At 35.1% G+C, this 20,680-nt stretch overlaps 2 protein-coding genes, 1 long non-coding RNA gene and 1 other non-coding gene across 4 annotated transcripts in view; 2 read left to right on the forward strand and 2 right to left on the reverse strand.

Moving 5' to 3' along the window:
- Positions 1-2,967: 2,967 nt before the first annotated feature.
- On the reverse strand, positions 2,968-5,673 carry LOC145728419 (uncharacterized). Its single transcript, XM_081978647.1, has 2 exons — positions 5,457-5,673; positions 2,968-4,511 (listed from the first exon to the last, which is right to left on the reverse strand). The coding sequence occupies exons 1-2, from the start codon at positions 5,529-5,531 to the stop codon at positions 3,567-3,569; spliced, it is 1,020 nt and encodes a 339-aa protein (XP_081834773.1). The 5' UTR covers positions 5,532-5,673; the 3' UTR covers positions 2,968-3,566.
- LOC145728421 (uncharacterized) lies at positions 4,503-5,399 on the forward strand. The gene is made up of 2 exons (XR_014178089.1): positions 4,503-4,966; positions 5,018-5,399. It is a non-coding gene; the product is annotated as an uncharacterized LOC145728421 (long non-coding RNA).
- A 1,317-nt stretch (positions 5,674-6,990) lies between the features above and the next one.
- TRNAT-UGU (transfer RNA threonine (anticodon UGU)) lies at positions 6,991-7,062 on the reverse strand. Its single transcript has one exon. It is a non-coding gene; the product is annotated as a tRNA-Thr (tRNA).
- Positions 7,063-7,478: 416 nt separating this feature from the next.
- Positions 7,479-20,680, forward strand: part of ush (Zinc finger protein ush) — a 77,085-nt gene continuing 63,883 nt past the window's right edge. The window contains exon 1 of the mRNA XM_081978640.1: positions 7,479-7,899. Within this exon, the coding sequence (XP_081834766.1) occupies positions 7,860-7,899 (40 nt within the window). The 5' untranslated portion in view covers positions 7,479-7,859. The remainder of the gene's footprint in view (positions 7,900-20,680) is intronic.

Raw genomic sequence — 20,680 nt, forward strand, 5'->3', positions numbered from 1 at the left:
CAGAGAAAATTAAGTAATTTGCATCATAATTGTATACTTAATAGAATATGATTTCTGTTGTGCTCTTGATGACATTTTTAAGGTATCAGCAAAAAGTATTAAGAATTCACGCCATTCTTGCCTCTCTTCTGTTCAGCCATAATTAAGTACGAATAAACATTTTGAATGGCAAATATATCCCACAGCAAAAACGGAGAAAGTATCTGGGGACCAATATGTATTTATAAATGTATAAATAATTATAAAGCAAATGTTCCTATGCCAAAAACACATTATCTAAACTAGTTTTAGATATGATATAAAGGTGTGGCGTATACAAATTATAAATTGTTCTAGAAATTTCCTCCATATAACCTCTGCGGTTCCCAGATTTGTTTCTAAGCGCGCTTGATTGCATGCGACAAAAATACGCAGGTTATTCACGATTTAATTAAATTATTACTTTGTGCGGCTGCTGGTACTATTCCGTTGTTATTGTGCATGAACCAGTCTCATCAATAATAATGTAAGTCGGTAAACAGGGGAACTAGGAAAACCAGGAGTGCGCCGTCCTTGACGTAAGTTTGTGGGAGTGTGGATTGGCGGGGTCCAAGTTCAAGCGAGCCCCAGCCACGCCGTCGAGGCATGATGCGAACCGCACTTGACGTCATCCGGATATTTCAACATTCATTTAATCAACAACGAGGAGGCGGAGAACGGCATGGTTTTTACATACTAATGGCAAAATTACGGGAATCTCTGATGGCGATTCGTGACGGCAACTGTGAGCGTCACCATCAGGTAAACATACCAATGGGCGACTAAGGTGCTAATGATTACATATTGTCAATTTGTTGAATTTTGTAACAAATTTTATTTATACCAGGTCTAACTAAATGATTGATTATTTTGCTATTCTGATAAAATAATTATAATCACGTCCTTACTGACTCAAATCAATTAATTGAGGTGTTTTTTGCTTAAGTAGCTGTATTGTACATCTCACAAGAAGAGCCAGACTCAAAGCCTACAGAAGCAGAGTCACTAACAAAGTAAACAGATGATCATAAAAATCAACTGGATACATGCAGCACAAATTCTAACAGAGTGTGGAAATTTAAGTTACAAGGTGGTCATAAAACTCATCAGGGACGTTCTTTGGTTAAGTATACATTTTGATATAAACTTTCGGAAAAATACACACCCATAAGGGTATAGCATTCATTTTTTGCTATATCTGCATAAGTATAATTTGTATTACTGAACATTTTACGAATTAACATAGCAACTCTAACTTACAAGTCTATGGTGTATTATTTAATATTAACTGTTTGTCTTAGTAATACTAAATAATTGATTATCACACTCTACACGGTTTCAGATCACGAATAATAATCGTGGAAACGTGCGTCAGAGACAGTCGAATCCGCCTTGTAACGATTGCAGAAATATTTTATTTGAAAAAGCTTCAAATAATGAAATTAAACTTTTCATAAAGTAATGACTAAAATGCAAGTTAGATGACAAACAGCAAATTCTGCACTGTTGAATCAGCGACTATTGTTGAACAAAACAAAGTTTCCATCAGGGTCTCGTACTGCAAATAATGTGTCATTTTACATCAAAAACATTTGTAATTTTTTTGTGTATAAAATACCCTTTCCAGATGATGAACATCAGTTTTTTGGATATTCCGTATACTAATAAGAATTTTGACGCACAACTATTCACATGATTTTTTTTTTGGATTGTATTTGTGAAACTGTTACTCAATATTAAACTCGCAAAATTCCGGGGTCCTATTTTGATCCAAAAGATGAAGGTGGTTGACGCAAATGTCCACGCCGGCAGGTCGTGATCGAACAGTTCGATCGCAATATTTTGAAACAAAACCTGCTGATATGAGTAATTTAAATAAATTGATCAACAATAGGAAAATATGCATTTCATTCATTCCGTGCGTTTTAGTTTAATCGACTCGGTTGCTATTAACTTGATCAGATTTTTTTCCCAACCACTCCAGATTTGTGGGCATGCCTACGTGATATTTTGCATTATACTCATTAAGTATCCGTTCTGTCTGATTGTTTGACAATGTTTGTATTTTGATTACTGTATCCAGAGCAGACTATTGTTCTATTTGTGATTTAGTCAAGCAGGTTAAACAAAGCTGTTTCTTCGACCTCTACAAAGCTAGGACATTTTACTAAAATTTCCGAGGATATTTGAAAAACATCAACAAAACTTTCATTATAAAAACAGGGTTTATCGAATTTAAATTCTGTAACAGCCGGAATTCGATCAGTAGCGAGTATTGACGTAATTAGTGGGATTTGTCACTGTTTGGATGCAAAGCTCAACACGCGGGGATTCCGTGATCATTTGTTACCTTATCAGTTCGCTTTGACTCAACAACAATACAATTATTCTATTTTTGGGATGGTCTGATAAAAGTAGTAGGTTTAATATTTAATCTAAAATCTTAATAATTAAGTCTTATCCCATCAATATTACCAATAACCTGGAAAGTGAATGATATATGGTGTTTTCTATTAGCAAGTTCAGTGCACAACTAGTGCATTGCCATGCTAGTTTAATGATATATGTATGATGGAGCGGGATAGAAAGACACTAGTTTTGCACTAAAACTTGTCAACGAAAAACGATTCGTCCCACTGACAGTTTGAAATTTAGAATCTTCTTACTACATACTTTACATCTCAATTTGGTCCTGCTTTTGACCTCTATAGAGCGTTTCCAAGCTGTGAAAGTAATTCGTTAATTTGACCTAAAATTACTCTTATACGCTGTAAGCAACCTCTGCCAGTGATTTTTTGTGCAATAATAAAAGATTTTGTGGTAATTTCACAAAATTTTGTAGCTTATGCCGAACTAATGTTAGATAGAATTTTCTGTACAGTAACACCTGGGTTTACTATTTGTGGAAAACACTTTTCAACAGAGTTTAAGGAAAATCAAACGTGTATATAAAATAGAAAATGTATTTTTATTAACGTATTATATACAAACTGATTATAAAAATGAAATAAATAGAGAAATGTGTTAATAAGTAAGATCACAGACCAACAATATTCTTAAAATGTAGTTTAACGTAAAAGTATGATCATTTACATAAACATTCCCGAGTCAATCAACAAAACCTGATTAACCAAATACAATTTACGCATAATTTTCGGAATGTCTAATATATGATACAACAAAAACCATTACAATAACAAAGTAATCAGTCATCAACATAAAAGATGGGTATAAAGAAAGTTTGTAAAACTTTTATTACAAAGTAGGTAGGTACCTTTTATATGTTGCGCGTTTGGGGAGATCTTTCACAAACCAAACATATACTAAAAAAAAAATACTGTCCACGCAATCAACACTCATACTTTTTAAAAACCCTGAGGCGTACTAAAATGCTAACGGCGAATTGCACCAACATAATTAAGGGCAAGTTGGAATTTGACTGTGACAGATCATGTGCAGAATGTCAAATTAAAATCTAGCCTAGGGTGCCCATGTCGGTGCAATCGGCCCTACGAGTTCGGTTTTTGCGTTTAGGGTCAAACAACTAATTAAAATGCCACCAAAGGAGCAGGTTGCAGTTTCCTCAGAATAGGGACGACATTAACTTTGGGTGCGCCTATCCTTTCTTTGGCGTGCCTTTTCACGTGTTTGGCCAAATGATCGGAACGCATAAATCGTCTTTGACAGACGTCACATTGAAACTTTTTCTCTCCGGTGTGCGTTCTTTTGTGCCTTGACAGTTCGTCGGATCTGGAGAATCTTCGTCCGCAATCCACCCATTGACAGACAAACGGTTTTTCCCCCGTGTGCGTTCTGTTATGGGCCTTTAAATGGGAGGATTTGAAGTAGTTTTTGCCGCAACCTTCGTATTGACATTCATAAATGCGACGTCGTTGAGGCTGTTGAGGTGGAGTGAGAAGCACTAACTGGGTGGGAACCATTACGCCATCTGGTGATAGGAAGAATGTTTGTGGCTGTGAACCGTTTGCTATCACTTTGGGAGCTAAAGTTGGCAGTATGTTTGCTGAAACTTTATTCAAAGTGCTGGTAGTAAGTTTAGTGGCAGCTATTGGGGTGGTGTGGGAATTTTCTTTATTGGAGACAATTTCTGTAGATCTCGTCGATTCTTTTCTGTTTCCCATTTTGAATTTAATACTCCTGACTATATTAATTGAGTGGTCTTCTTCAGGTAGTGGCAAAGGCAACGAAACACAACTACCATCTGTGTTAGCTTTCATTATGACTGAAACTGTTCTTTCAGGTCCTGGAGTACTTGAAGTTTCAGGTGGAGGTGTTGCAAGTCGAGGTGAAGGCACCACATAATCATTATTCCGGATATGTCGCTTTTTCAATGGAAAATCGTGCTCTTCCCCCTCAGAGTCTGAAGGTTGTGGCGTTGGGGGAAAGGCGGTGCAGACGGGCCGTTTTTGGCCCAGAAATTGCCGCAACTGGTAGATGGTGGATGACTGGCTGGATTCATCATCGGTATTGACCTGCAACAATAAATAAACACATTTAATACTGATATTTATAATCCCAGATCAAATGCATGGTCTAAATTTAAAACTCAAGGTTGTTCGTGTTTACTCCGTTGACTATAGTAGGTAAGCGTAATTGGGTGTCGTGCAGCGGATTTTTGTTATTTAAATTCAGTGGAAATTCACAAAGTGCATTGTATAGTGTTACAGGTCTGTAAATAACTCTGCTATACGTTTAACAAAGAAAGTAATTTCTAACAATCTAGAAAACAATGGTATACAGCTTTTGTTTGTGTCCTTATCGCAGTTCACTAAGTTCATATGGAACCTTGTTTTCTCAGCTAAAAGTACAATAATTTGTAGGGAGATGGTTGTGGATAGTGATGGTTAATTTGTTGTGGATAGGATAGGTTGTGGATAGTGATGGTAAATGGTTGTGGATAGGATTGGATAATTTGTGGATAGTGATGGTTAAAATATTACGTATTTACTTTTATAGCTTCTAATTGTATCTTTTTTAGGTGAACTAAAATAATATAGAGTTTTTCAAATAAAGCACTGCGTCATCAGTCATTATGCGTGATTCGCACTATACCTAAACAGTTGAATTAGCAAAATTGACGTTTGTTAACTGGAAAGGTATGCAACCCAACTAACGCTAAACAGGTACTGGCTTAAGTTGCAAACGCGGCAACGCAATCACTTACTCAGTGCGTGATTTGAACAAAAATGTTTAATTTCTAATTTACATAATGGCTAATAAATGAAATTGGATTAAAGAGATAAAATAAAAAAGTTTTATAATGCGGTGGTCAAGTTTTAAAGGGGGTTTCAAAGTTTTGCGAATTTTAATCAATACTGTGCGTTAATTATACCTAAACACTAGTAAAGAATGTAAACAAATTTGGGAGATTTTTATGTTACAAATGTAGTAGAAATAGGTAAAAAAGAATATCTTACATTATGTTTTAACGGTGGGGTGCTGGGTGGTGAAAGCACCAAATTGGTCGCGTCTTCATTGACTACTTCCATCATCGTTGTCTTTTATGAATGAGACACTACTAAACACTACACTAACTCGTAAATGAACACTTCCTTCTCGGACCGCAGTTTCTCTATTGAAACAAATTCTTTATTTTGAAGCTCATGTTGTTGTGTGTTCGGGGCCAGGCATGCTGAATCGGGGTGTGTAGCGTGCCGCTCCGCAGGTTCGACCAATCAGAAACGGGGGCTCGTCTGTGTCAGCCAATCGGCGCGTACTGATCACGCGTTGAACGCGTGGTTGTATGCATGATGTTCACGTGCAAGCCGGCTGATCGCAGGGGCCACGGACCGTGATTTTGACGTCATCGTAGCGTGCCGGCGCTCTGACGTCACGACGGGCCCACTGGGGTGCGACGGTTGAAAAGTAACTGTTTTTTTACCTTTTCCTATTTCGTTAAATTATTATTATTATTGAGTTTTCATACAATGCACAATAATGATTTAAATAACCTCTATTATTATTTAAAAAAAAAATTTCTACACTAAGAGTGATTTAAATAGTTTATTTTTAGATATCAGGGCATTTTTCCAAATAGGTTGTTATAGGCGCCTAAAAACAGTATTTATTAAAATGTTGTTTACGCCCAACAAGTAATCGAAAGTCCCTGACATGAATTTTACCAGACAAATTTATTGTTCCAACCAATAAAATCTTACTTTAGTTTTAGATGCAATATAATACAAAAATATTTAGATTTGGCCTAGAACTCGTGTTATTTACTAACTGATTATGGTGGAATATTGTTCAAAAATTATATGAACCCACACAGATTTAGGGTTTCACACAGTATGTCAGTCAGAGAGGTCAGTAAACGTTTAATAATCTTGCTTAATCTGGTTATACTGAAACACTGTGTAGTTTTTGTTTTGCAACTAAAAAATATGTAGTGTAATTAAACATTTTTACGTCATTCTAAAGATATACCAAGCATTGAAAGCTACATTTTAAAATGTAGAATATATTGGGTTTAAAATTATGCTTTTATTTTACAAATCAACATTAAGTTACAACATAGTACCTAATAAAGAAACGTGTTAATTTCCCCTGTTTTTAACATTTACCGCCATCTATGGGATGTTTCTGAAGTTTGACAAGTTTTCTTTGTTGCGCTGTCCAGTGCGTGGTTAGTTGTTAGTTTAGTGTTTAGTCAATAGATGGCGATCATTACGTTGCCATCTAGGCTTACTTAACTGAATGAAGCTTACTGTTGCAGTTTATAGATGATGAACCTGCCATAAACTGGGATAAAATAATAGTTGCAACACATCAACTATAGATGTCACATGCAACTCAGTTTTTTTTGGTAAGTGCTTTATTAAAAGTGAAAATACTAATTTTCTGATAACTTGGTACTACATAATTAAAGAATTGTGATGTAAAATTATAATTTTTATAACCGAAAAATGAATAAAAAATTAAAAAGAAAAAAAAATTAATTCTTGTCTGCTTTGCCTCCTGTGAGGATTGAACTCACGACCCCTGGTTTACAAGACCAGTGCTCTGCCACTGAGCTAAAGAGGCTTGATAGAGAATTTTTATTCAGCCAATGTTAAACACAATACCTTTGATACCTATTAGTTTTTATGAAAATATGTATTAAAAACTAGAAATGCCTTTCATTGTAATGATTTAAGAAATGTTTTTTATTTGCTTATTCACCAGTCAATTTATAATTAATAATCGACTATTAAAAAAAACAGTAATGTCTAATCTACAATACACGCATAATTATGAGTATTGTGAGATTGATAAGGCTTGTTGCCGATAAACGTTACAAGAAACATCGCGGCGCTGGACTGTGAGCAGTGTGAGCGCATTATGCACCGTTGCCACGTCGTCGGTCGCATATTTGTTACTTTTGTTCTGTTAACATAAAATCGCGCAACTCATTTGAAAATCCCAGCTTAGCTTAGTGAACTTAAATTTATGGACAATAATACAATTAGTGTTGGTGTGAATTAGGAGTTGTAAGCCACTTTGGCAACGCGGCAACGGAAAATGCAACAATCACAATGACTCAAAGGCGGCGATGCTCCAGTCCGCCGCAATCTACACTGGAGTAAGGTTGTCGCGCGCCCTCTCTCGTCCAACACGCGGACTGTCAACTTTTGACACACGCCAGCCGGCAAAATTTAAAAGTCCGGATTCAAATTTTCGCCGGCGTTTACGTTTACTTTTTTTTGCTTTTCTCTGTTTACTGTGGAGTTGTGTTGTGTTTTTGTCTATTTATGTTGTGCTTTTGCGTGCCATGTGACTTTTGATTTTTATCTGTTACCTTTTGTTGTCTTTTTTGAGTATATCGCGGAGGAAATCCAGCGATGTCCAGACGCAAGCAAAGTAACCCGAAACCCTTAAAAAGTGAGTTGTTGTTGCTTTATGTTTGTTGCCGGTTTAATACATATTAGGAATTTTGTATTGTTGTTGCCAGTTGTAGCTAAAACAATATACATCTTAAAGAAATTTATTTTTAACCTTTCGACTGTGATTAAGTTGATTTATCAGACCCAAAGTCATTATAATAAAGTTTATCTCTAGGAAAGAAACAGGCAAATAATATAATATCACTAACTATCAAGCTGATAGAATTTAATCTCTTTGTTATCGGCTTTGTCAGGTCGGGTCAGGTCATAATATCAATTCAGAGAAATCAACTACATTTTTTGATTTTGATAAACCTCTGATATACATTTTATTATGGTGCCTCTTCTGCATTTCAATTCATAAACAAAAAGTCAACTACTGTAATATTAAGAATTAAAGCAAAAAATAAATGTATAAAATATAGAGGAAGAAATCGACAAGTAACGTGAGAGTAACCTCAGAAATTTAGTAAAATATAGATGTTAAATGAAGATAATTTCTTTAAATTGTTATCTATACTCAACATTGTTGGTTACATACCTGATATGCATTATATTGATGGAGGAGCTGAATTCTATTACAAAACGGTAAGCAAATTTCAAAATTTTGCACAATTCTATGAGAAGAAGAGATTTTTTTCAAATCAATGCTCCGCTTCAAGCAAAGACAGCTATAAGTTTTATAAGTGGTGTCGGTGTGTCAAATGTCATATTTGACAATTGAAAACAGGATCAGACTTCCGGATAAAGTAGTCACCAACTGCTGAATGACGTCACATCCGTTTGGGCACACTGACACATGTCACTAACAAAGTTATCAGATTTAATACAGGAAATTGACAAAAATTTTAATCGAATCTGTTGTTTAACATTATGTCATCATTCTGACAATTTAGAAGAAATCACACAAGTTATAACATATATTAATTATTTGGCCGCTCATTTTTACATTTTCACGAAAATAATCAAAAAACACACTGTATGTAAAGGTTAAACTTTGCTTTACCCATGTGTAAATTATGTGTATGTTTTGACTTGCCAATAATTTTGCTGACTGTAATTTTATGTGTTTGCAACAAAGCTGTACCTGTGGTTAATAAGGCACGACTTTCGTCCCGTCCAAACCGCGTTGACTTACAATAATATAACAATCTACCTGGCTAAGAACCATGACCATTTTGCCTAGAGATCATTAACATTTTTACCGGTCTATCCTTCGCGTTTATCTAATCTACGAAATCTATCAACACAGTAATTCCCATTGCAAATGGATAGGTTCTCGGAGAGATACGAATCTAGCTAACACCACCGCAACGGAAAAAATGGCAAGAAAATTTTGACGAACGCCTATGGTTAGTTAAATGTGTGTAGGCACCGTATCGCTGACAACATAACGTCCCTGGTTACAGTTTTAAAAACTTTATCAGCCCGTATTCCAAGTTTTATCGGCCTAAACGCGATAGCAGTCTACGGTAGGTACCATTACGGTGAAAAATGCAAAAATAACGAATATACGTCGCAAAATATATATTCACAATTGGGTATTATCTGATTTTTTAACAATTTAAATGCGACTGGAGTAATTTACTAAGCCACCTTAATTTAGTATACTGGTTATGCAGATTAGTGACAGTTTCTATTAAGACCCTGACAACCATACTCTAATGACGTTAAATTGGTAGCTAATCATATTCAAATTGCCTTTTAGATACACATAAATGTTGGTAAAAAAAAACGTTTATCAATTATCATTTATTGCTATATGATACCAAAAGCAACAATTGTGCAATGCAAATGAATTAAAATTAGCTGATTATTCTGTTTTAGTTATGTATCATTGGTAATAAAGTAATTAAAATTAGAACTTGGTTGATGGTGTTTACTTTGTCTCTAAACTATTGCAGATAGCACCACCAGAGTGTTATGCTTGTACACACCAGGAGATAGAATGATTCAGAATGTTGATACAAACTAAAGGTAGCAATAATGATTTTCTGTGGTGCCTCAAAACGATAATTTTCCAATTACCCTCTACAATAAAAAAAAACAAACGGTTAAGATGAACTTGTAAATTTCAGGTTTCTACAATGGTAATATGTAAAAAAAATATAAAATGTAAACTAAATTTAGTGTGTCAACTTAATTAATGAAATCTTGGAATGGTCATAAATAGAGGATCACTTTGCAGAAGGGACAAAGTTGTTTGATACGTGCAAAAATTCGGTTAGAAGGTTTTTGTTACCTAATAAGATTTCTCTATATGTATATGTTCAGAAATATAGTTTGAGTTAATCATAGCATATAATGTTTTAACCAGAGAATAGCTCAAACGGCACCAATTTTTCTGGAGACTATAATATAGTAGGGAATGTAAGACAAAATTATATTAGAAACTCCATTTTCGTGCTTATTTTCAGATTTTTTGATTTAAAAAATAGTTATTTAATTTATATAACAATTTAAGAGATACCTTTATTGATAATCCCTTCTTCTGTGTCGTAGTTGATAATTTTAGTTGCAAAATGCAGTACTAAAATGAGTTTTCCTACGTAAACAACTAAAAACAACTGATGATGACAGTTAACAAATAACACAGTCTAAACTAAACTTATCTAAGCTGTTCTTAAACTCCTGTAGCAAACTAAAGTTTTGTGTGTGGCGTGCACAACGGGCCTTTCTGGACCGGTTTTTTCACTTATTAGTGTTTTTTTCGTAAGAACTTTGTCGTGACCAAAGAAAGCAGAAGTTCTAAGCTACATTTTGACGTTGGAATGAACCCCCTAGCTGCCACAAGAACCAAATGAGAAGCTGTCAACCGTGACATCTATAAAAATAAATAAATAAAAATAAAGCTTCTTTACTTGCGCTGTAAACGTAAACTTGCTCTATTTACGATCAAAAACCTCGGTTACTTGTGACATATTGTGTTCATTATTGTGACAGCTCCATTAAAACTCGTTTACTAGCACTGCTCTATTATCGAACAAACTGTTATTTGTAATTTTTTTAAAGATAATTGTTGTTTGAACAAAATTTCTAGCTGTGATATTTACCAAGTTGGCAAGTGTCAAATAAGGCCACCTGTCATCTTTAAAGAAACGGAAGACAGATGGTAGTGTGACGGAAACGGAGAGAGAGACAAAAGGGGCACTTAAAGAGGATAAGAAAAGAGCAACGTTAACGAAAGAAAACGAGATAGATAAAGAAGAGAAAATTTGAAGAAAGTAGGAAAACACAAAATTACTGAAAACACGGTGGAATCAACTATACATAGCAATTATAATCCGTTTATACAAATTTTCTTACATATTACGCCTTTATGGGACAGTTTCAGTTTATATGGAACGCACTGTACCTTCAAAATTGTGAAAATAAGTAGGATACTAAAGTTTTGTATCAAGTTTCGCGTGCACAACAGTGTTCTAGGCCGGTTTTCTCAGTTATTAGTGCTTTTTTCATAAAACTCCGTCTTGATAAAGGGCTGCAGATGGAAGCAGTTTTGACTATAGATTGACGTTGGAAGGAACCTCCTAACTGTCACAGGAACCAAGTTAGGAGCTGTTCAAATAACTCAGTTATTTGTGATTTCTTAAAAAAAATTGTCTGCAAGTAAAAGAAAGCTAAAATTAGGAGCTATATTTTGACGTTCAAACTAAATTTGTGTTGTCCATCTTTTATGAGCATTTGAAAAACAAACAAAAATTGTAGTAAACACGTTTGAATGCCTATTAAAGATAGTAGTAGAAACAAGTATTTGAACATATTGGTGATAAACATATTGGTGATAAAACCGTAAGATTAATACCGTTGTAATATTAACTATACAGGACGGACACCTGTGACTTGATAAAATCAGTTCGCAGGAATTGCAGATATCCAAAGGGATAAACCCGACCTAAAACTATTACTCCATTACCAAATGAACGTCGCTCCGAGTCTCAGATCGGACAATAAATCAGAAAGTTAACAAGACGCACGTTGTTTCATGAAGTGCGAGCTCCGCCTCGAGATCACGAAGTGATGGGACCCGCCCCTCGCGTCATATGGGGCGATCGATGGGGCTCCGTAATAAAAATATTTGTACAGCAATTACCGGACCTTATCGCTTCATCGGTTGTTTAGGCCTCCCGTGGACTTCCATCATCCGGTCGTATTATGTCCACCTTAAAACTATAATACGAAAAGTTAAGAGCCGTGAAAAGTATCGTAATTTGTAGGGTTAGACCCCAAGTGTTGAGCAACCCTCTTTCGGGGGCTATTGTCTGCGACACACACCTGTGGCGTTATGGCGCCTACGGATGTCCTAGTCGTCGTGTGTGTGTGTAAATTAGGCCTTTTTAACTGTCTATTATTAGTTTGGGCAGGTTAAATAAGCTCTTCATGTCAGTCCCTTTTAATTTTAATTGCGATAAATTGCTTGGTTATTTGCTTAAGCACAGTCTAAAAAATCTCAGAAGTGTGAAATGTACTTTTGCTTAGTGTTACCACAGCATCAATAAACATCGATCTTATTGAGAGAGTTCAAAAAAAGGAAAATAAAGTGAGTCAAGATGTGACGAGCATTCTAAAAAGGTCACTGAGGAAAGGATTGGAGAAATTACTGTCTGAAGAGACAGAAATAAAAGCTGAATCAAAACGAACAGAAAGACAGTTATCGGCCATTTAAACTTTTTAAATCGTAGGTCCTGCTGCAACAACGAAATAAGTCCATTTGATGAAGAAAATTAGATTGTGCCATCTTAAAAATGTAGTTAAGCTAAATCAATTGTCGCAAGAACGATGATTCTGAACGATTGTGCTCTCAAAATTGGCCATAGTATTCACGCAAATGTTTTTATAATTTGACATGTTGGGATTTATTCTTAAAGATAGTAAGAGAGTTCCCATGCAAGAAAAAGTTATACAGAATGTGACAGAGACATTGTCAAAAATGTTTGTCAGATTCTATCAACACTTCCCTTGAAAATCTGGTTTTCTGCTTTACAGAATGATGCCCCAGAAAGAAGAATACTTGCTTTTAAATCTCACAGTATCACAATCTATTTTTGGTACGGTTTACTCCGGTATAAACATCTCACTAACTCATGGTTTTTTTTAAATTGAATATTTACTTAAGGTGATTATGTACGAAATGTCAAATCTCTGAAACAAATGTTGAAAACGCTTGGATTTGTGACGAGTGAAAAAGTATTTTCACATTTCAGGGCTTTCACATTATGGCAATATAAGCAAGAAGTGTACATATAAGAATCCGATGGCAATCTAAAGCTTTGTTTTGTAGTTTGTTTGGAGCAACGAAGCCACACACAAACTGAAAAGAAACAATAATTCTTTGTGCGAACGTCACTTTTGTGTTCCACGGCGTCGACAGTATCAGCCCCCCCATTATTCGTGTGCATTTTAGAGCATGCCACTGACTACCAGAGCCTCCAGAACACACATTTAATGTGTAAATACATTAAATATCGGCCGATATCTGGTTTCCGCACTCTGATAAGCGCAAACATTATTATTTGCTTGCTTACCAATGGCACAAAGCAGACGACGCTGTCACAAGGCAAAATCTGCACAACAGCTTCGTTGCTCTAAATCTTGATGGTAAGCGTAGTTAAATCGAATTTTTACTATAGAGGAAACCAAACGAAATTAAAATGACGTCACAGCAAAAAAATGCAATGTTTTCAGAACAGTCAAATTATGTTTTAAAGTTTGTGACATATTAACTTAGTTTGATTTTTAGTATACGTGCAAAGCCTCAGCTTTACGAAAAAAAAAATCAGAATAGCGTTGTTCAATAACACGGCACTAAGTTGGATATATGAGGGGTGATCAAAGTGTTATCGCGGTTAACGGGTCGCATTTCAACCCCCCCACATCCGCAGCATTTTTCATGCATTGGAGGTATGGAAACAGCTTTTTCAATTTTCAAAGGTATGACGCTCATTTCTCAACTATTCAGCGGATCGCTCCCGAGGGGGCGGCGTTGACGTTCACACTCCATTGTTCCAACAAATGCCCATTGTTCTTGGTCAGCTTGTCTCGAGATCATCAAACAGCCTCGGGTTGTTGCGCGTCCAATAACATAATCAGATCGTTTCAGGATTCTTTGGTTTCTCACGACGACGGCTAGAGCCGGTGGAGATCCTGATTGTCTACTAATGGGTAGGTGTGTTGCTTGTTGTTCCTGAATCGCTTTTTAAGATGCGATCGAATTAATCATTCTAATGTTTTCTATAGTTTGAGGTTTTTAACCAAACCCTTTATCTCAGTCTTTTTATTATTATGTATACTACAAACCAAACAACATGATAATAAACAACAAATGTACCTTGTTGACAAAGTGTAGAAAGTTGAATTTTTGATTTACCTCATATCCAAGGGTAGATACTGGCAGTTGTAGCACTCAATTTTCATGGAAGAATTGTCATTTGGAGAACAGTTTTTTGACGTTTAACTGTTTTTCTCTACTCTGTTTTAGGTAACATTGTAAAATAGAAACATCTCATATATTGGAAGAAAAGTCTTCTCTATAGATAAAGCATGTTTCATGGAAAAATACAAACAGCTTGGGTTTGATGAACTTTTCATCTTAACATCTAAACAAGTTTACTCAAGCATAGGAGAAAAAACTTTCTATACCTACATTTCGAAATGTTGTTTTCTTCTTGTTTTCCAACAATTTTGCTTTTAACAGATCATCAGCAAGGCGTTAACAGGATTAATCTTTTGTTATGTATCAGCGCATTTCCTTAGACTAATACAATGTTCAACGTAGATAACCTTATCCTAATCTGCATAAAAAATCCTTACTCATCGCTGATTAACAATCATATCAAAGTGGTACTGTTTCGTAAAAATTATTCATCATCAACAACGTATTGTGTTTTGTCGGTCAGCTTATCTAGGCAGATTTCTGGTTAATCACGAACGCTAATCTAAAATAACGACTCGGCTTATCTGAGGCGTTTCCAGTAAAACACACATTTTCCCTCATTGTATTTAATGTTATCATCCGATTTGTACGTGGTTTCGTGCCGACTAGTAGAACAAAAACTTGAATACGTCTTTCTATGTCGATAAGTGATAATTAAAAAGTGGACTCAATCGCGACTACGCACAACAGAGACAGTCACTGAGCGTATACCATCAGACAGCATTATAAATGTAAAATGAGATTCCCACAAAAAGATAATGTGCCAGCTTAATGAATGTTTTTCAAAATAATGTAGCCTTTGTGTCAGTTCGAATGGGGCGGAGATATATCTGTGTGGCCACGTTTCCCCTTATCAGGTCTATCTTCGTTTATGCCGATAGTCGAAATTGATAGCGCATATTCCACATTTGCTAATGGACTTTCTGTTCAATCAAACCCAATTAAATTGTCGGTCAAACGCGTTTTCACAAAAACAACCCTTTTAAACCAAAAGTTTCAATTTGAATGGAAATATATCGAGTTAAGGTTTGGTTTCCTCAAATCAGTATAAATTTCAGTTAATATTAACGAGTGGATTAAAACTGCTAGTAGTCTATGGTTAGTTAGAATCTAGGCGAAGAAATCTTACCATTGATGATGCTTCTGCCAAACAGATTCCTGTGTCAAGAGTTTCCTTCTCAAAGTATTCTTCCTTGAATTTCTTCGACCAAGCCAGTGAGTTGTTCCCAGAGCATTTGTTCCCAGAAACTTTGTATTTCCTTCCATTCATCTGTTTAATGGAACTCAGAATAAGGTGACTTTACTATTTTTTGCATAGTTCATTGAGTTTGGGAGCTCTGTTGCTTCTGGTGGTATAGCAACAAATACTCTAATCAGTTATGTGTTTGTTTTGAAGATCGCAACGCATTAGTTGGAGTTTACTGATAATTTGGTTGCATAATAAATAATTTTAATAAAAAATTTCTACTTACAAAAAAAAACGAAGCAATACTACACCTACTCTAACTCTTATGAGTATCACTGGTTTCCAACCATCTACTCACTGGTTTTATCCCAGCTTGCAGTGAAGACAAATCGAATTTCTGTATGTGACTCAACGTATAATCCTCTTGCCAAAAATGGACTACAGAATGTGTGTTATTTTCGAATTAACGAAAACAATTTAAACCATAAACAAAAGATCACTTTCAATCAGGCAACGAAGGTCATCTTTAACGTTTGAAGCCGATATGGTCTCTATCAAAAAAATATAGATTGTATCGGTCACATTCCTAATTGAAGTTACACCCAGCGGAAATTTAAATTCTGACTTAATTACTACCGATAACTTCATTATTTGGCCGGCAACATTTCAATCTACTTGCGTCAAATAGAAAGGCGATCTTCCGCAGTGTAGAGATGAAAACGTGTTGTGCGATGTTTACCTCATTACTTCAGCTAATTTAAAAATTATTGTTAGCGCAGGTTGTGCCAAGGGCTATTTGATGATCGACGATGATAGACGAGGAGCGCCAACACGGTGCGTTCGAACAATGAACAGTCCAAATGGGCACGTCGCAAAAATTCACGCAGAACCCATGGAAATGGGCGGTTGATTGAAAGAACCGTTGGAGTTAATGGGCAAAGGTTAAATGAATTTTTTTTTGTTGATTTTGGATTCCTATCTTTTCTATGTTGGCAACTAGACAGTACATTATAAAAGTTGTTTGTCTGCGACATTGGTCTGCTGATGGCTTAGGCCTAAACCGGTTACCACTTGTTTTAAAAAAAAAAAAAACATGGGCAGTTTTTGAACAATTGCTTCCTATTTATAAAAGTGGGGTTTTAAGAGAAAAATTGAGATATTTTATGGTACAATGGAATTAAATACTACTCTAGCTTTAATGCTAAAACAAGTAGTCACAATTTTGTTTTGTTCTCAGGTTGAACAAAGAAAATAGTATTTGATTTCCCAACCTAATAAAAACGTATTTATGACTGACCAAAAATAGTCAAAACAATAGAATTCATGATGAGACAATTTAACTCAACAAGTGGGTATAGTGACATTTTGCAAATGGCCTATCCAGTTTAGGTAAAACAACTGCATTTTTTATTAAATTTAATGTGAAATTGAATTCAATGGCCTATTGTCAAAGGAGTTTTAAAAAGGACGCTTCTTGAAATCGAAGAAAATCATGTTCTTTCATTTTATTTACTGCCCAAGTTATATGATCATCACTGAAGATGTTTAATTTCAAAGTTAAGGTTGTTCACACTTTTGAGTAAGTAGTTTTCAGTTTTCAGCAAAACATCATTTTTTTTTCTCTTAAATAGCTTAATTATGAACCAAAACAAAATTGACTGCTGGCACACGATTGCAATATAAATCAAAAACGTAATCGCAGAGAGAATTTGCATATTATCGTTTACAGGGCGTTCTCTTTGCTCCACCTCGAGACGAACAAGTAATTATTATGAATATGGCCTGACGATGCATGCCCAGTTCAGTGCAATCGGTTGCGTAATTGCTGCTCTTTTACAAAACCATACAAAATGCATTTTTTTTTTCATTTCTGTCAAGGACCAAGCGATGATGATGATGATGGTTATCGTTGCGGCGAGAATTCATCAGTCTGTGTCATTATGGACCATTGTTTTGAGATCGATAAAATTGTTTATTTTAATGGGGGATCGATGGGATTGTTTGATAGTGATGCTGGAGAACTATTTCTCGGTAATAGGAAATTTTAAATATCATATCAAAAGTTATGATAAAATATCAATTTATGATAATACTTTGATACCGTCAGTGGATTTCCTCTAATTTTTGAAATTCTGATTGGCTACTAAGTAGTACGGTTGTCTAATTAGGCAACACAAGAACACGTTTGTTCAGTTAACAGTCGAATAATCGTTTTCCGTTCGTTGAACCAGAGGCGTGCGTGTTGCGTACATCACTGTCGACCCGTCGATCATCTGGTCGATAATGACTATTTTCTTCCAGACTGCCACCGCCATTACTTGGCGGGCCGCAATGATAGGAATCTTTTCATTAAGAATTATAGAATAATCGAGATAAAAATTGTGTATAAACAACCAATCGATCTTTCTGGTCGCACCAAGCCCGAGCAAATCCATGTTACCAATTTGTTAGGAAATTATCTTCAGATCTTCTTGTGGTCGTTCTTATTTGGTCATGAGGTGCGTGGGCAGAAGCGGTCGCTATCGTTCGCTGCCCTGTCGAGAAATTAACTTATCTGATGTCTCCTGAGCAATTTATACTTCGACAAACCGGCCATTTTAAGAAAACGACAACATACAGGGTTATCTGCCAAGAACATATGGCACGGCTCAGAATATAAGGGAGATACACGCACCGATAAATCGATGATGTATTTCAGCTGATTGCATCTGCAAGGGCTTGCTGTAAATACGACCTTAATATATTTGACTTAAGTATTATTTATCATCTTGCAAACCCGTGCAACTAAAGCCTGAAGAAAGTGATGAAGCTGGCACGTAACTTAAGTATTGTAGAGTCGGTTTTGATCACATGCGTGCATGTAAATGCAGCTGTCGAGTAGTCTGACAGCCTATTTACATCAGTTACACTCCCAATTAACAGGAAAACCAACAAATCGTTCTGTAATTAACGCGGACTACTTAATTATTCCGTGACTATTCATGAGAATTCCCTTTGATGATGCTTTTACGCACAAACAGTATTTTGTTACCACGAAATATTACGAAGGTACTTTGTTCGAAACAGTTCTATCTTCATAAATTGTTGCTAACGACATGTTTAATGACAAGGCGAATTGCGTGTTGCTAATCCACTTTATTCAGCCGTTAGTGTTGTGGTTTTATTTTTCCCGTAATCTCTATAAAGAGTAATACAAATGCGATTATCCTTTAATAATTTTATCCCAATGGAATTGCATATCATCGTATAGAGCTCATGGATGGGTGCTTCTTTGATAAATGTGGCTTAATATCAAAATATGATTGGTAAAAATGTTATTTTCTGGAAGTTTGACCAGTTGTGTTTTTTACTGTTTTAAGTTTCTTTTAAAAATTTTGACAGTTTAAACTAACTAACTTTTAAACACCCTGGAGTTCAATTCCAGGCACGGTTAGCTCAAAGAATAAATTGCAGCAATTTCAATTGAATTTTTATACAGTAAAAAAGTGAAACAGCAAATTTCAACTTGCATGATAATAATTCCACCCTGTATATCTATTCCGGAAGTCAAGACAAATATTGTTGCGCATTAACTCATTTTTTACAACTAAAAATAGTATGAAAGTTGACTTTTAAGGCTAATGACTTTACTAAGACTAAAGAGAGTCCAAAAGTGTATTTTCACTTTAACTGGTGTACAGCTCAATTTCCTGGACTAAAACAAGTGTAGAATTAAATTAAGCACTAGTAACAGTCCAAATTTCGGACTTCTTCATTTTTAAAAATTAGTTTTCAAGACTTATATTGTAGCATTTAATGCCAAAATTTTGTACTTTTATTACTGAAGAGTCTGAAACTTGACTTTTACTATGATAGAAAATCTTAAACTCGTTTTTTTCAGTCTTAAACCACTAAAATCAGTCCGAACTTCTTAGAAACGCTTCAATTTTTTGCACCGATGTGTGAAGATGTTAATTTAATAGTAAAGAAGCTTGAAATTACATTTTCAAGACTATGGACAATGTACAAACTGATCTTCAGGCCTGATAAGTCTTGAAACTGGATTTTTCCGGCTGAAAACAGCCTTAAAGCATTAAAAGCAGTCTAGATTTTTAAGAAATGCTCGAGTTTTTAGCATTGAGGAGTTTAAAAGTCAATTTAACAGTGACAAAGATAGAAGTGACATTTTTAAGCCTATGAAGAATGTAAAAATTGTTTTTTAGTTTGCTAAGTCAAAAAATTGGTGACGTAAGACTTGAAACTCTATTTTCCCAGCTGAAAGCAGTTTTAAAGCACTCAAAATAGTCCAGAGTTCTATGAAAGTGAAATGCAAAGTTAAAAAACTTGAAAAGTTAGTCTTCAAGTGAATATTCATAAACCTAATGTCAATATCCTATATTTAAGACTAAAATATTGAAATTTGTCTTTTAAATGAAAATTTTAAACTTCTGATGTTACTTTATTAGTTCAGAGTGACTTTTTCGTGTCCCAAGTCAATTTTTAAGGTTCAAATGTGTGAAATTGCTGTCAAAAATGTTAGAAAAAGTAGTTTTTTATGTTACAAGTTAATTTTCAATATCAAAAGTTTTTTAATTAATCTGAATAGTATGACGACTGACTACAAAGACGAAGTTTTTAAGCTTGTCAAATCAATTTTCACAGTTTCAAAGTCTATTTTCAAGACGTCTTTCCGGAAACTTGTTGTCAAATTTCACCGTTTCCAAGACAATTTTTAAGTTCGGTTGGTTTGATTTTGGATCTTTCAACGTAATCCGTAACTCCAACGGTCTAACAGTTATGACAAAAAAAACAATTTTTTAAACTGAAATTAGTATTTTCCTTAGGAAGCATTTTTCAGGAAAATAACATAATGCATGTCAACTTATTTTTTTATGGACTATCGAGGGGTGCATTATTAACATTTAAAACTGGACCACCCTGTATAAACGAATAAGACAGCGGAGTTATGGTTTGACTGGGTATTGAAGCAAGTGGGTCCACCAAGAATTTCCAGAAGCTTCAGGAGGTTTCCGTTCATTCCACTTATTGAAAAAAATAATGGAATCAGATATTTGTCGAATTAGCCACTGTTTGACATTTTCTAAATCACAAGGAAGTTAAAACTTGTTATTTGCTCATATTAAGTTACAGATTGGCACTGTTTAATGCTGCTTTAGTACA

Source organism: Ips typographus, linkage group LG4 (genome assembly GCF_016097725.1).
Source record: "Ips typographus isolate SLU linkage group LG4, UJ_Ityp_2.0, whole genome shotgun sequence".
Classification (NCBI taxonomy): Eukaryota; Metazoa; Arthropoda; class Insecta; order Coleoptera; family Curculionidae; genus Ips; species Ips typographus.

Excerpts from the sequence above, each read along its gene's own strand:
- LOC145728419 (XM_081978647.1), bottom strand. The coding sequence starts at position 5,531 with ATGATGGAAGTAGTCAATGAAGACGCGACCAATTTGGTGCTTTCACCA. Across the intron at positions 4,512-5,456 it reads CCCCACCGTTAAAACATAAT|GTCAATACCGATGATGAATC; the intron begins GTAAGATATTCT and ends TTATTGTTGCAG.